At 44.2% G+C, this 17,275-nt stretch overlaps 2 protein-coding genes across 2 annotated transcripts in view; one reads left to right on the top strand and one right to left on the bottom strand.

Annotated features, from left to right (window-relative positions):
- The window catches only part of LOC139047055 (zinc finger protein 26-like), a 130,569-nt gene extending 120,213 nt beyond the window's left edge, over positions 1-10,356 (bottom strand). Inside the window, exon 1 of the mRNA XM_070521006.1 lies at positions 9,612-10,356. The gene's annotated coding sequence lies outside the window, so the exon portion shown is untranslated. The remainder of the gene's footprint in view (positions 1-9,611) is intronic.
- Positions 10,357-10,497: 141 nt separating this feature from the next.
- On the top strand, positions 10,498-13,308 carry DCAF12 (DDB1 and CUL4 associated factor 12-like protein). Its single transcript, XM_070540988.1, has one exon. It carries the CDS (start codon positions 10,659-10,661, stop codon positions 12,039-12,041), a length of 1,383 nt encoding a protein of 460 aa, XP_070397089.1. The 5' UTR covers positions 10,498-10,658; the 3' UTR covers positions 12,042-13,308.
- The last annotated feature ends 3,967 nt before the right edge of the window (positions 13,309-17,275 follow it).

Genomic DNA, 17,275 nt, shown 5'->3' with positions numbered 1-17,275 from the left:
TGCCAGTCATTTGCCCTATGCAAAGTCCTGCACAGCTCCATTTTTTCCTCTTAATCTCAAGTGGAATATCAGCTACCACCAGTTGCTCTTTAATCTGTGCGACTTTTTTGCTGTCTTCTATAAGGTTATGCCTGACATTTTTCTTTCCCTTGCTCTTTCTTAACGTGTTCTCAAGCACTTTTTGTTAGCCTCCAAGTTTCTCCTCCGTAAGTTAGTGCTGGCAGAATGCAATGATTCTACACTTATCTTTCTCATAAAGTCTCACCAGAGTACAGTCTGGTGGAAGGAAGCTACAAGGTGCATGCACTTGTCCAGAGAAGTACCCTGCTGTTGTGCTGCATGTGCACTAGCTGTCACACCAACTCAAAAAAAAAAAAAGAAGCGTCACCACATTGCAGCGTCCCAGTGCAAGTCTCGGCCTCGGAAAAATTGGCACCAAAGCGTGCAGTTGTAAATGATGCTAAAAAAGAAAAGCGACACTTCCACATACACAAAAGAGGTTGATTATAAGAATGCCCCTTTCAAGTAAAGAAACATTACTTAAAGAACTGGATGCATTAGGCCCACACATGATGGGACATTAGAGTGCTTTAGTTTGGCAATTTTACATTCTGCTCAGCAGCTAAGCGTAGCGGAAGCGTGCATGCACCCTCTGCTTAGCCGTAAGCGGGCTAGCAAAGCGACAACACAGTCTGCTTACAAGCTGCCTGAGCGAATCATGCTGCACAGCGCATTGGCTGGCGCTGGCGTCAGAAAGGATTGGATGCAGAAAGCAAGTTCGCTGGCTGTCACGTGGCATTCCCCGAGACGGTGCCTTATTTTCCACTGGATAAAATGAACCAGTGACGCATTACAAGCGAACGTCTAGATACGTCATGGACAAATCAGCTATATATATATATATACACACACACGTGTGTTTTACTTTATAAAAGTGATCAATAGGTGTTTTTATTTTCTTTCATTACCTTGAATTTGGTGAGAGGGCGCTGCAACTACGAAAGGTCCATGGAGCGCTTGGGGATACAATAGGTACGAGGTGCTCCGGGACACGTGGAAAGATGTAATGGTTCCAGGACTTGCTTTTGGAAATGCAGTTGTTTGTTTGAAATCAGGGGTACAATCAGGACTCGATGGCAACCAAATGTAAGCGGGACGACTCTCATTGGGCGCTCACAGGAGGACTACAAATGAAGCTGTGCAGGGTGATATCGGCTGGAGAAGCTTTGAAGTGAGGGAAGGTCACAGTAACATTGATTATGAAGAATGACTGAGGAATATGGAAGAAAGTAAATGGGCTGGGAGAGTGTTGAGGTACTTATACAGGAAAAACATTGATTCACAGTAGAGAGAAACAACTAGGAAGCTTACCAGCCAATATGCGGCCTGTAGGGTGAACAACAAAGAATGTCACGTGGAAAGTCAGAGAGGCTGAAATAATCTCATGGGTGGCGGCAATGGAGAAGAAACCTGCCATGACAAACTACTTAAGAGGAAAAAATGAAATAAGAAAATAAACAATTTATGATAACCCAAAGGGAAGCTTGTTATTTTTCGAAGCGAGATCAGGATGCCTTAGAACACGCACCTATAAAGCAAGATATAAGAAGGAAGAGGAAGCATGTGCTTGCTGCGGTAAAGCTAGGGAAACAATGAAGCATGTTTCATTAAAATTAATTTGAATATATCTGCCGAGCGGTCAATTTAGGCACCATTGACGTCCTTGAAGCTCTTGGGTTCAGTGAGAGCAATGGGAAAGTAAGCATGTCTGCTGTAGAGATTAGTAAGAGGCATTTTGAAGATTGGTGGAAGAAAAGTAGGGAAACGACAAAAAACGGAGACGTACAAAAACTAAGTTCACAACAGGGGGTTAGAAAATTTGGTTGTGGGAACTCAGCATGGGTTGTTCTTTTTTAACCTAGGCAGTATAATAGCAAGAGCTTGGTAGTGCAACCCACCACCCCGTTCTAAAGGGGATGTTCATAACATCTATCCGTCCACTCCGCTACACTAAACGTATAACTAAAATGTGAAAATAGAGCGTTTTAGTTGAGCATCTTCACAGTATGCTCCGCTCCGAGTTGCCCTGCCAAGCCACAGTGGAGCGGACCTTTCATATTTGCAGCACCCTCTGGCCAAATTCAGGGTAATGAAAGAAACAGAAAGCACCCATTGATCACTTTTATAAAGTAAAATCTAAATTTATAATGTATATATATTTATAACTATATAATTTTTATATATTTATATTATATTTATGTATTATAATATTTATAATTACTATAAAATTTATAAACAATCTCAAAGGCGCTACGCAAACTATTTTTCTTAAATAGAAGCCTGGCGCTTGCAACCAAGTCAACGAAGCTGCTAGCCTACACATCCTTTGCAAGGCCTGTTCTTGAATACGCTAACACTGGTTTCCACATACACTAACATAGGGAAACTAGAATGAATACAAAGGAAAGCTGCCAGGTTCATCCATAACAAATAAATGTACAGACTCGCCAACAAATCTTTTAACCCAGTCCGGTGTGCGAATGTTATCCACAAGAACGAAACACGCTCGCTTAAAATTCTTGTTTCAACCACTAAAAAATAACTACAGGATAGATACCTCCAAATACATTTCATTTTCTGAGGCTCGACCTACACGTAACAAGCATGCGCACACCTTGACAGAATACGTATGTAAAAATGACACGTTTAAGTATTCTTTCTTCCCACTCGCAATAGCAGAATGGAACCAACTTGATGCTACTATCACCAACACTGAATCATTATCTGAATTTATCTCACAAATAGAAAGAAACTGTGTGTGAATAACAGTACCTATGCATGCAGGGACACCGGCACAGATAGCTTTATTTGTTAGGAAATTTTTAAAAACCCTCTCATTTACGACAGCTTATTCGTTTGCCATAATTCTCAAACAGTTTTATTTTAGTTACTTCTGTTTTATTACTTGTGCCTAGTGATACCTGTGCTATCGTTATAAAGCCTCTTGCTTTTTTCCCCCTTTTTTTCTTTATTTACTATTCCGTTTGATCTTAACATGGTTTACTTGAATAGTATGTATAACATGCACTGCTTATGTCGCTTTTTGAGTAACCTATACTTTGATTTCTTTGCTCTTTGCAAGTGGTAGGAGCGATGTTGGTGGGGAGGCTGTTCCAGTCTGTGGCGGTACGGAAGAAAAAGGAGGCTGTGAAGGTATTTGTCTGTGCACGTGGGCACGCTACATGAAGTGGATGGCTGGTGCAATGAGATATACGTGCTGCTGCTGCTGTGATGTAAGGCTCTTGATTAAGGGAAGAAAAGAAGAACTTGTGGCACAGGGAAAGACTGGAAACGTCGACATCGACATGAAAGCATTGACAAGCCGGATTCTGATTTTCAGAGATGAAACACTGAAGTTGTGCGAGTATGAGGTATGAATGAATCTTACAGCACGATTTTGAACTGATTCTAATGCATCGGTTAGATATGCTTGATGCGGGTTCCAGATGGCTGATGCATATTCCAGTTTCGGCCTGATAAGTGCTACATGCTAGCAATTTTACATCTGGTGGGACGTGCCATGGATTCCGTTTTAGAAAATGCAAGGTTTTGTTAGCTGCGGAGATAGTGCTAGTGACATGTGCATGCCAAGACAAATCATGAGATGGGGTTACACCTACATATTTAGAGGATTGTACTATTTTTAATGGTGTGTTATTAATTGTATATGGGAAGAAGAAAAGGCTGCGACGGTGGGAAAAGGACACGAATCTACATTTGTTGGCGTTAAGGGTCATCAGCGAATTGCTGCACCATTCTAAAACACTATTAATATCATTTTGGAGAGCAGTATGGTCAGAGGAGTTATTGATAGAGTGGTAGATGATGCAGTCATCTGCAAACGTGCATATATTACAAGAGACACAGTGAGGTAAATCATTTCAAGTTTACCTCCAGCTCCGTCTCAACAAGCGCCTCTACCCTCCCCCTCATCCATCACTCACTGTGCCGGAGGCTCGCCTTCTGCGGCACATCCAAATGAATGCACTGGTTACCCCTTCCCGCCTCTTTCTCTATCGCTATCGCTCTGACCCCTCCTGTCCCAACCGCCCCTCTATTTATGCAGACCTATCCCATTGCCTATTCTACGGTCCGGCTGCTCAGCAATCAAGTTCCTATCCTCCCCCTTTGATTTCCATCACCAACTGGCTCGACTGGCTTGGCGCTGAAGGTGAAGAAGAGAAGCGTCAAATGGCCACTCAGGCGGTCGATATGCTCGGCCTGTAATTTTGGGCTGAATAAAAGTCTTATACTACTACTACTATATTGCAAATAACAGGGGACCAAGAACAGATCCATGGTGCATGCCAGAAGTTTCTGGGAGGGGACTTGATAGGTTATTGTTGACTAAAACCATTTGTGTGCATTAGACAAAAATTCCTTCATCCTGATTAGAATGTTCAGCTCCAAGTTCAACAGTTGAAGTTTTAGTAGCAAATGTCAGTGGAATACTTTACCAAATGCCTTTGCAAAATCCAAAAAGGTTGCATCAGTTTGTACACTGATGTCAAAGTTAGTATGCAAGTCATGAACGAAATGAGCTAATTGAGTTTCGCAAGAGAAACCTTTGCAAAAATCATGTTGTGAAGGGTGAAAAAAGTGATTACTGTCCAAGAAGGCAATAAATTGAGAGTAGATGACATGTTCCATGATTTTGCATGGCATGCTTGTTAGTGAGAGGGGTCGATAATCTAATGGAGAATTCCTGTTACCTGTTTTGTAGACTGGAACGACCTTTCTCACTTTCCAATCAAACGGTATGTTTCCTGAAGAGAGTGACTGTGAGAACAGTAAGGACAAGTATGATGCAGCAATGTGTATTGTGTTTCTTAGAAGTTTAGAGTTGATTTCATCAACTGATGATGATAGCTTAGTCTTCTGGATTATGGATGAAATTCCGTCAGCATAAAATGTGATGCATGGCATGTGACCTTCAATACTGAACAAAGATAAAGAAACATTTGTTTCGATTTCTTTCGTGAATACTGTTGTAAATGCAGAATTAAAAGTGTTGGTGCATTCAGTATCGGTAATCTCCTTGTGCGAGTCATTGGTGAACATAATAGTGCAAACAGGATGAGGGTTGATTACTTGCCAAAATTGTCTTTAGTTAGTGTACAGCAAATTTGGGATTTTGGTGCCATAAAAGGAACGCTTTGCACTACGGATAGCAATCAGATATTCATTTTCAGCTCTGTAGTAGATTTCTCATCGATCCTAGTTTCCATTATTTTTAGCCACTTGTAAAGACATTTCTTTTTATTTTCTAGTTTTTTAAGGCATTAGTAAACTATGGTTTTTGATTACTGGGGCGAATGTGAACTTTAGGAATATATTTGTTAGCCAAATCGGTTAACTTATCCTTAAACATTGACCAGTTATCGAATATTGAATAATTCTGATACGCGGCTTCAAACGTGGGGAAGAAGGTCTCAAGTTCGCGGTGAATTGTGTCATGGTCACCCTTTTCGTAAAGCCTTATAGCTTTCTAATGTGTCTTATTTGGTGTTACAGAAAAATAGAAAGTAGCATGAATGACATTATGGTCACGAATTCTTCGAAGGTGTGTAATAGATGAGAGTGTACTGGGATTATCAGTCAGGATTAGGTCCAGAATGGTTGCGGATTCTAGTGCGACACACGTTGGCTCTGAAACTAATTGTGTCACATTAAAGTTCAAACAAATGTTGATAAAATTTCTTGCCTCTGGGGGACCTACTATTGAAGAATATGGTAAGTTGCTCCAGTCTATGTTTGGGAAATTAAAATCGCTGAAAAGGAGGATGGAGGCATTATGGTAGGTTGTTGTAAGTTGTTACTGAGCTCCCCACAGAATCGAGGAGTGGCATGGGGAGGCCTGTAGCAAACCCCCAGCAGCACTGTAAGTGGTGATGTGCAATATAGTATTTCGACTTTTGATGCAATGTTAATAAGTGAACACAAAAGTTGCCCGTTAACTGCTATAAGACCACTGCCGCTCCTTGTGCCTACGCGGTCAGTTCGATAAACTTGGAAGTCAGATAGCTCGGCCAAAACTTCACTATCAGTGACGTTATTGTGTAGCAAAGTTTCTGTTAGAATTAACAAGTTGCTGTCTGTTGATGATATGATGTTAGATACAAGCTCGCGCTTTGGAAGATAACTGCATGCGTTAGTAAAGACTGCAGAAAACGAAAGATCATTTCTGGGTGCGAGTTCCGGTTGATTCTTTTTTTGTAGAGGACGGGATGACCGCTACACAACTTCTTTTACAGAGTTACATGATTTGCCAAAATTATATCATTTAGGACCAATGTACAGGGTTTTATAGCGTAGAGAGTATGCAAGTGATTTAGATTTAGGGAAATGCAATTTGTTCATGAAGTATCTAGATGTGCGCTTGCAATGCATTATTAGTCCAGTTCATCCAGTGGAAAATAAAGCGCCGTCTTGGGGAACACCACGTAATAACCAGCGAGCTTGCTTTCTGCATCCAATCCTTTCTGACGCCAATGCTAGTCAACATGCTGCGCATTCAAGTCTCCGCTCAGCTGCTGAGTGGAAGGTAAAAACGCCAAACTAAAACACTCTAATCACACGCCGCTCCGCTGTGACTTAGTGGGGAAACTCTGAGTGGACTGTAAAGACGCTCAACTACAACACTCTATTTAAGATTAGATGTCCTTTTTCTATAAAGTGTGTCTTTACCACGACCTACTGAACTACAGACCTGCACATATCTCCCTGCTCTAGCACGCCTGGTCTAGTTCGCCCCTTTTGCCGCTAGGGACAGAGAGTACAAGCAGAGTGGCGCTAGTTATAACTAGTTCGCTGTCGTCTGCTTCTGTGATCTGTTCAGCGCTCGTGTTGCCATTTTGGCAGGCACAAAACACTTGTATTGGTGGGAAAATAATAAATTCACAAATATATTTTTTAAAAATTTTGTGAATGCTTGGCATTTGAATGGTGAAATTAGAGAAGGAGCGGTGCAAGGGAGGTAAACAACGAGCATAGGTGGCAGCTGCAATGCTAGACGGCATAAAATTCCATTTCCTAGCCTCCGTAAGAGACTGGAAAAATGGTTTTAAAAGATTCATAGGATAATCTAGCTTTTTGAGTTGATTACAGATATCGTAATGTTGTAGATGACATTAGGATTTACTCCTGTGTGCCGTAGTGAAAGGCACATGATCTGGTAAAAGTATTCACAAGTCCAGTGCGCGATATGTGCAACAGGTTGATCAAGTCTGTTTGAAGGAGAGATGAGCATAGCTTGTTCTTAATGTTGTTGTATGTCTCACACAGTAGAAAGCTTGCAAAAGCAATCCCAGTGCTTTAATATGTGCTGCACTGCATGCTTTGTGTCACTGAACTCTTTTCAATTAAACTGCAAAGCCAGCTTTTCTGTGTGGTACGGCAGCAGCATAACGGTGGTCTGAAGGATATGCGCACAGTGAAGCTGTATGAATAATTCTCGTTTTGAACTTATCACGCATTCTTGGACAACTTTTAAGAGTTCAAATCAGTGGCAATTGTTCTGCCGTTGAACGTTACGGCAGTTTCCAGTTTCTAAAGAGCGCAGAAGCAAACTTTACAACGTATACAATGAAACTGTTTCGTACTTGATGAACTCTACAATGTTACTTATAATAATATGCAAGATCAGTGTGCTTTGCTGCTGCCTGAAAAAGATAATAGGAGTGGTTACTTAACGCTATTTTAGAGAGCAGCGGACTACACGCACTGACATTTTTCAGGTTCGGGTAATCAACTTTCAGAGCCAAGGGACCGATCAAAGCCTTGTGACATCACTGTCACTGTGTTCGCAAAAATCATCAACTAGGCAAGCAGTTCGTCACAACACAACAGTCACCGTGCTAATTACAACGCTGCACCAGTCAACGGTAGAGTAGCACACGGATGGATGGATGCTATGAGCGTCTTCTTTGAAACGGGGCGGTGGGGTGCACTACCAAGCTCTTGCTATTATACTGCCTAATGTCCTACCTAAGTTGAGAAAGAAAGAAAAAGAAAACACTATGAACTCCTTGACCTGAAAATGGATGGATGTATAAGTGTCCCCTTTGGAACAGGGCGGTGGGTTGCGCCAACAAGCTCTTGCTATTATACTGCCTAATGTCCTACCTAGGTTTAAAAAACATTAAAAAAGGTACTCTGAACTTCCACAACCAAATTTTCCAATTCCCTATATCAAATTTCACTTTGTACGTCTCCGTTTTTTTGTCATTTCCCTACTTTTCTTCCACCAATCTTCCTATCGCCTCTTACTAATCTCTATTGTGGACATGTTACTTTTCCACTGCTCTCGCTGAACCCAAGGGCTTCAAGGAGGCCAGTGGTGCCTAAATCAACCGCTGGGTAGATGTCTTGACATTCTAATAAAATATGCTCCAAAGTTTCTCTAGCTTTACCGCAGCAAGCACATGCTTCTTCCCTCTGTTATCTGGCTTTATAGGTGCATGTTCTAAAGCATCCCAATCTCACTTCGAAAAGTAATGAGCTTGCCTTTGAGTTATGATAAATTGTTTCTTTCCTGATTTCGTTTTTTCCTCTTAAGTAGTTATTCATGACAGGTTTTTTTTTCCCCCCTGCTGCCGCCCACGAAAGTATTTCAGCCTCTTTGACTTTCCACTTGACGTTTTTTGTTGCTGTGTTGCCCACCCTACAAGCCGCATACTTGCTGGCAAGCTTCCTAGTTCTTTTTCCTCCACTGTGAATCAATGTTTTTCCTGTACAGATACCTCAACACTCGCCCAGCCTATTTACTTCCTTCCATATTCCTGTCGTTCTTCATAATCAATTTCACTGCGAGCTTACCTCACTTCAAAACTAGTCCAGCCCATATCACCCTGCACACCTTCATTTGTAGTCTTCCCGTGAGCGCCCAATGCGAGGCGTCCCAGTGACCTTTGGTTCCCACCGAGTCCTGATTGTACCCGATTTAAAGCAAACAACCGCATTTCCAAACGTAAGTCCTGGAACCGTTACACTTTTCCACTCACCCCGGAGCACCTCGTACCTATTGTATCCCCATAGCACTCTGTGCTTCTTTATGGCTGCATTTCTCTTCCCCTTCAATGTTATTGTTTTTTCCTGTATTTGCATATATCTATTGCCTTCGTTTATCCATATACCAAGGTATTTATATTCTGTTACCCGAGCTATTTCTTGGCCTTGCATCTCCACTGTCTGTTTACTGTTTTCATTGAATACCATAACACCTGATTTTCTAACACTCAATTTCAAACCTAAATTGTTGCCTTCCTGTCTACAGATATTAGCCAGACGTTGCGAATAAATTTGCTTGTTAGCTAGCGACACAATGTCGTCCGCACAAAATAAACCTAGAAGCTGCTGATCTACTACTGTACCCGCCTGTTTGTATAAGAGAGTGTCAGGGGCCGTGCCATTTTTCTTTTTTAAAATTCTTTTGCTGCGCGTGATTTCTTACCGCATGCTATTAAGTGAGATGAAGTATACACACAAGAGCACTCATAGGTGAACAAAAAATTCTACGGTTCGCTCAACAGAAGGAGCCAGACAGTACTCACCAAGCACCTTCCACAAGCATTAAGTGCGTAGTTACCAGCCTAAGATGGAGCACTGCTCGAGTACTTGGGCACGTTGTCACCTTCTTTTCGATTGTCTTCTGGACGTCACGGAGCAACCAGGTAATAACCAGCACTGTTATCTTTAAGGGTAATGCAGTCCGCAAGTTAGTGATGCAGGTCGACGCTGAGGGCTTCGTGGATGCCGTAGGCGCATTCCATCTGTCGCAGAATTGTTGCACGTGAACGTTCTGGAGAAACTGCACGGCGTCAGATCTGAAGTGTAGTTGGCCGCTCGCGTCCACGTGAGTCAGCATGTCTTGAATAGAGCGATAGCTCGCACAGGCGCAGGAGGCATGTGCCCACGTTGGATTTTGGTCAAAGCTGCATGGCAGCGCTACTGCGGGCACACCACATAAAGCGCACACCCGTCCGTCCGCCAGCGAATTTCACGGGCCTGTAGTCGAACTCGTCGAAGCCTCAAAGACAGTCACTCTATTTCTCCGACACAGCGACAGAAATGAAGACTGAAAACAGCGTTCTGTTTACTGCGCTGTACTGTTCACACAAAGGACAAAATGAATGAATATGACACACATGTACGCACATGCGCGTCCGCTTCTTTTAGTTTGTCCTTTGAGTGAACAAACAGCGCAGTAATCCGAACGATACCAACTAGACCCAGTGGTACTGAAGTGGTACCAGCTTCGCTTCGTCCGCTTTGCCCAACTTCTGTGACAGAACACGTTTGCGATTCGCAACAACAAAGTGTGCGCCACAAACGGAGTTAGCTAAAAGCTAAGGATTGGATTGACTTCAAGAAGAATCCGGTTTCGGTTTCGAAATTGCCGTTACATAGGCGACACTTGGCGGTCAGAAGTGGCATCTCTCGCTGTCATGGCAGTCATCAGCTGGGTAGCTCTGAATCAGCGAAACATTATTGCTCTGAATGTGCGAAAGTTGTGTTCGTAGGTGCTAAGACTTCCTGCGCAGCTTTGTTCTACAGATTAAAACCGTCCATAGTATAGCACAACAGCGAAAGGAAACGCCATGGCCCACGTAAGAAAGCTAAGCATCAGCGGGTTCCGCACAGACGATGACGACGACGAGAGAAATCTCGACGCCTCCTACAAGTTTGGTTGGCCCGGGGAATCGGCGAACGGTGGAGCGACGACTCCGTCGCTTTTGAACGATCCGGTGCGCCTCGAATTTATCATTCGACGTGACATGTACTGTTCGAAGAGAACCTCGCGGAACTTCGGCGACTACGTGCAGAGCCGCGAACTGGGCCTCCATCATAGACAACGGCTGGGTGTGAACGAGACGTACGGCGCCCGACACCTGCTCCAGAACGGCCTCTACCGCGAGCGCGAGATCAGCCTAGGTCGCATAAACAAGGTATTTTGCTCGGCGTGGCTCTCGGAGCGTCAAATAGTGTTCGGCACGAAGTGCAACAAACTCATGGTGCTTGACTCGGAGAACGGCAAGCTCTGCCAGATTCCGAGCCTGCAGAGCTCGCATGCCAGCCCGCCGCCCGAGAACCACTGCGGCATCCACGCTCTCCAGATGAACCCGTCGCGGACTCTCCTGGCGACGGGCGCCCAGCACTCGAACGACACGGCCATCTACAGGCTGCCCACCTTGGACCCAGTGTGCGTCGGCGAGAGGGCTCACACGGACTGGATCTTCGACCTGGCATGGCTCGATGACGAGTTTTACGTGACTGGTTCGCGGGACGCGACGCTGGCACTGTGGAGAGTGCAGGAGCCGCGCGGTTGGGACGACGTCGCCTGGGATGCGCCCTCGCCGCTGCCGCTGCGCTACCAGGTGGTGAGGCCGCTCGCCGTGCGCGGCTGCAAGGACGCCGACAAGATTCGAGCGCTGCTGTTCAGCCGACGGCACGACGAGATCGTCGCGCTGTCGCTCAACGCTTACATCCACCAATGGGACGCGCGCACGCTTCGCTGGAAGGCATCCCACAAGATGCCTTACTGCCAAGAGAACGTCTGCCTCGCGCAGCAGCCGGAGCGCAACGTCTATGCGGTCGGTTCCAAGTCGTACGTCACGTTTCTGGACTCGCGGACGCTTCAGCAGACGCACAAGGTTCCGTCAAAGTATATCGGCTGCGGTATCCGGTCTCTGAGCTTCATGGATGACCTGCTAACCATCGGTACTGGTATAGGTGTGCTGCTGTTCTTTGACTTGCGCGCTTCCAAGTACCTCGAAGACGCCGATAGGGCCAGGTACAGCACCCTGAAAGCCAACAGGGGCTGGGTCCATGCCGATGAGTTGTACCGTGAAGTTTTCTGGAACACTGAGTACAATCCAGCCATCTACACGCACTGCTATGATCCTTCGGGGCTGCGGCTGTTTGCAGCTGGTGGACCCCTGCCCGCGAGCCTTCAAGGCAACTATGCTGGGCTGTGGTATTGACAGTGGCAGTCATAACACACAACAAGGCCTTTGACAGCTCTGTCTGCGAGTGAGCCATAGTTGTGGGTCAAAAACCAATGTCCCATATGCCTTCTGGTGGCACTGAGTGAAGTTTTATAATAGTACAGCAAAGTCTACCAATGTGTGCTTTGTGCCATTCAGTTGTGAAAGTGGCTGGCCCGCCTTCCAGCTCTTTCTCCCATGAGTGCAAAAACGAACCGGCAATGCTTGCATGTGACTTGAAACCCCTGCATGAAAGGCCATTTGCTGTGTGTCGTGGCAGAGCCAAATTTCTCCAGACAGAGTCATTGTGAAATTTGACTCCCAGTGCATGTGTTGCTGTGCTTGTTTGGGTTATGGGTGCATTACATGATGCACCTGTGCCCTTAAATGACGTTGGTACAGTGTTCTCAAGCTTCTTTTTCCCTGTTTAGCCATCACTTACCTTTGTCAATCTACTGTATGAAGAAGGGTCTCTTGTGTCCTGTTGCTTATGGTGCTCGAGCATAAGTGAAAGATGGCATGCATGGTACTGGATGATATTCAGGCCCTGCTTTTAGGCCTGCTTCAATTGCAAAGTAGCCTGAAGCCTCACGAAAAAAACTGATGTTCTCCACAGCACACATTATCCACACTGTTGTTTCTCTTGTCTCACAGCTTATACCAATGGCAGGTGGGTTTTTTATTCAGTCACGGCTATCAAGTGGCGCTCTCGGGCAGCCTTTCAGGTCGTTGGAGCACTGCAAAGAAATGGAGCTGCGCTGTGTTGCGTTTCTAAAGCCACTTGTGATAATGCTGTCGCATTTTATCATGAAAAGTGTATTTCGTGGCAGACCAGCGAAAACAAATGTATAATTTGCAAGTGGATGAAGTCCTCTCATTGTGTAAGGAATCTCTTTGGCTGCATTTTGGCCTGGTTCATCTGTCCAAATGATTATCCAGAAGTGTTCACTTCGTGGTTATATGTTCTTGTGTGCGTTTCTTTGTTTGGTGACACTGCCCCACACACTCTTTCGGAACTTATTGTAGACATAATATAACTAGCTGATGTGTTTTAAGAAGTGAATTGCTGTTTTTGGCATTCGCATGATTTGAACACCTGTTATAAATGCATTGTGAATGTTGCGCTTGGTTTTTTAGAAGCCAGATGTCCTTTCCGACACCTTTGTTCCTTTTTACTGTTTTTCTGCAAAGACTTATGTATTGCCTTACAAGCTGACCACATTCGTGTGATGGTCAGCGCTATAAAGTCTTTTTTTTTTCTGGTGTTCTTTTTTTTTCTTGTTATGGCGAATGCCTTTCATTGGGCACATTGTTCTGCATTATAGCTTTGTTGGCCCAGTAATGAATGTCAACGTGCTGGAGTGAGGTCGCTAAAGCATCTTGCTTTACTAATGTTAGCTTGCACTCTCATGATTGGCCTGTGCAGCGCTTTCACCAGAGGTTGTCAACATGGCAAGGTGCGATTACAAATGGAAAACTACCTGGTATGTGACGTTGGAGGCAAAACAAACATTCGGAAAGCAAGATCCTTGCGCAATCTCACCCCTGAACTTTTCCTTGGTCCCTGTAAGCCTATTTCTATATACTTGTCATGATGAGTGCTTACAAATGTGGCTTCTGCCAGTTGCGTCCTAACATGATCTTGAATGTTACAGAGAGATGCTTCATTTTGAAGCTAAGCAGGTTAAACTGTAGAGTTGCAGTTACTAAAATTACTTGGGAAACTCTGTTGCTAGTCGTATAAAGGAGCTTCAAGTATGGTGATTCAGCTGGCATGGGGAATTGTGGGCTGCAGATGGACTTGCCAAAACTTTGTCTTGACGCTTTCAAATATTTTGGTTTGCAACTTATCAAATTTATGATTTCCAAGACAGCATTGCATTGCAAATTTAGTGATTTGCATTGTTTATGCATGTGTGCAAATTGCCTTGCCGTGCTTAGAAAACTGAGTACTTGGAAAGTGAACGTGCAGTAAATGAAGTTACAAGCATAAAGATTAGACCTTCACATACTAACCGTCATTCCTTCAATAGCTGAATTATTTGCAGGGCCACAGTTCCCTTGGGTAATTTTTGTAGGAAGTTCTACCGGTCATGATATCAGTTGAGGGTCACGGTTGGGATTTATTAGCCTTGTTACCCGGCAATGTCCGGAACTTCTCGATTGGTTACTTCATTGCTGAGGTGTCATGAATCTGTACGAGTCATTGAGGAGCGCCCGAGAGTGTTTGTAAAACTTGAATCCTAGAAAGAAGTATGGTGCTAATGTCTCACATAGGCTTCCTTCATTGTGCTTCAAGTAGCAACAAAATTATTTGGGTGAAAATGGAAAAGTGGGTGAGTTGAATTACAGTCATTAATTTACATTCATTACATTAATTAAAACTGTGGATGAGCACAGCTGACAGATACAAAAAGAAAGGACAATACAAGCGCTGTACTGAAAGAGACACATGACAAATAAGTCCAAAGTGGAACATGTCAAGTTGAAGTCTGAAGGCAACCAAAACCTCTTGCAGTATTACCTATACACCAAACATGTGGGATTACATACGAGTCAGATATGCACATTTGTCCTTTAGTTCACGCGCGGCAAAGGACGAGTGTGTACATCTGGGTCGTAATTAATCACGCATGTTTGGTGTGTAGGTGACACTCATGTGGCGGATGTGGCATGCCAGCAGCAGCCACAGTCTGGCACATGCGTTTTTTGTAAGGCATGATCTAGTTCATCCAGATATAAGGCACTGATGGGGTGATGGTGTGCAGAATGATATGTGGTGAGAAGGTGTGGGGCCATCACGAGGACCTGTGTACCATGGTAGTATATTGCCTACAGACCTGTCCAATGGGGTGGCCTGATCTGCATTCACTGTGATGGTTTATCACATCCCAAGGGAGAGTGAGGGCCTAAGACAGTTGCATGCATGTGTGCTTGGAAAAAGGTACAAGGGAGTCAGGAGTAGAGAATGGGATTTCTGAGCCTCCTTTGGTACAGCACGCTATTAGTTGCGCTCAGCTTGAAAAGTTTTTGGCAAATATACTTGTCATCTGAGAGAGGTGCCCCAGTGTCTTCGTGTGGACTAGCGAAGAAGGTTGCTTGTTGCCTGCTATCCCCTGATGGCCGCGAATTTCAGAAGGACGTGACGAGGCTAACTGTGCCTTGCTTGGTGGGTGTTTTTAATGGAGAGAGTAAGATTATAATACAACTTTTTCTTGTGCAGTGCGATTGTGGTGTACGAGTACCCAACAACTGTTGGGTACTCGTTTCAAAGGTTTGGAGTTCTTGGTTCAAACATGAACATTGATGAGAATCTTTTTCTTTCTTGCCTTGGTATTTTGTGTGCTGTTACAGTATAGCCCGTTCCTTAGCTCATAACTGCTTGGCCAAGCAAACGCTGCATTTGGTCCGCTATAATGCAACATTTTTGCTGCTTTAATGCACGACCAAATACAATGCACAAGGTGTTTTATTCATGTGTTGTGGAAGACGGCATAAAATAAGCAATTGAATCTAAAAGGAACTCTGTTGTACTAGTTATGCCAGATTGTGGACCATATAATGTAGTAAATCTGAGCAAACAGAGCAGCATGATTTGCATTTGCTGCTAGCTCGTTAGCAGAATGTACTTCAAAGTTCATTACTAGTCAATACCAATTGAAGTGATAAAGGCTCACCATGCTATCCGGCATGAATTAGGCTGGACTTTGTCTCATTTTTTGGCCTTGGAACAATTGAGGGTCACAGGTTAAAGTGTATATATACGTTTAGTAAAAACAAAGAAAAAAGACGTGAGGAATAAAATATGGAGCTGTAACAGTGAATAGTTTAGAAACCTGGGCACTGTGTACTTCCAATAGACAAAGTGGAATTGCTGACTCGGGCACTGTGCAGACATTGCCAAAGGGAGTGACCTGCCAGCAGGTAATAACTTGCACTTTGCTTCCAGCGTGCAATATTTGTCTTTTTGTTCTTCACTACCTGACTGACTCTCTTGAGGTTGTGAGAAGCTGACAGCTGCGAAGAAATACACATTTTCTTTGAGTCTCACTTGCATGTCCTGCTGTGGCACTGGATTCGACAGTAGCTGCTCGCTGGTCATGCAGTTTTTGCTGTAGAGCCCAAGTTTGTGCGTTTGACTTTTAGCGACGACAGCTGCGTTAGATGGGGCAGAATGCTGGTCAGTATAATATCATTAATTTCAAAGTATTTTGTGTGCCGAGTTGTTGTAAAAGGTCCTTGAATGAACATTGCCAATTGTATATGGCTATCTTGGGATGTAAGGTAGTCTAAGATAAGTCGGCAGTTGTGCGAGTTGGCGACCAGACACTTCAGAACGTGGGAAGGAGCGCACAGTAGAAGACGCAAAGCGTTGCTGGCACATCCATCCTTTGGAGATGACTGGAGGCTTTAGTGTAGTTAGCAATCTATTTTTAAAATGGCTGTGCAAATGGTGCACTAGTTACGCGCCATCAGTGACATGCACCCAGTGCTAGGAAGCGAGCTCTTCACCTGTGGGCCACGAGAACTTGCTCACATCCTAGTTCCAAGTGACCCAGTTAGTGTCAAAAGAGGTTCATTGAAGAGTGGAAAATCCCCAGTGACCCATTTTGTCATAAAAAGGTTTGTTGAAGAAGAGCAACATATACCTGATGACCCAAGATGGTCAGATGGTTGGTTTTGAAGCCTGTTCCCTCAGCACAGCAGCCCCAACGTTCTACCCAGCGACCCAAGTTGGCATGAAAGATAGCCGAAGACAAGCATACAGATACCATATACTGGGTCAAGTTCAAAAGAAGGATAATTACATTAAAGTGGGTTATCTAGTCATTTTATTCTCCTTGTGTGGTGTGTGCTGTCCACTGCATGCTTTCTATGTTTTATCATTACTGATAACTAACTAGGCCTCAGCAGACGCATTAAAAATTAAATTATGGGGTTTTACGTGCTGAAACCAGATCATGAGGCACAGCGACGCGGGGGACTCTAAATTTGGGCCACATGGAGTTCTTTTAACGTGCACCTAAATTTAAGCACACGGGTGTATTCACATTTCACCCCCATCGAAACGCAGCTGTCGTGGCAGGGATTCGATCCCGCGACCTCGTGATTAGCAGCCCAACACCATAGCCACTATATAAGCAACCACGGCAGGTGCAGACACATTTAGAATTCATGATACTCTGGTAAGCTGTTGTGGTGGCTTCAAGGTGCCATTGCCACCAATCTTT

This window comes from Dermacentor albipictus, chromosome 6 (assembly GCF_038994185.2).
Source record: "Dermacentor albipictus isolate Rhodes 1998 colony chromosome 6, USDA_Dalb.pri_finalv2, whole genome shotgun sequence".
Lineage (NCBI taxonomy): Eukaryota > Metazoa > Arthropoda > Arachnida > Ixodida > Ixodidae > Dermacentor > Dermacentor albipictus.
The sequence above is the reverse complement of the archived record's forward strand: the minus strand, read 5'-3'. Positions and strand labels throughout refer to the sequence as shown.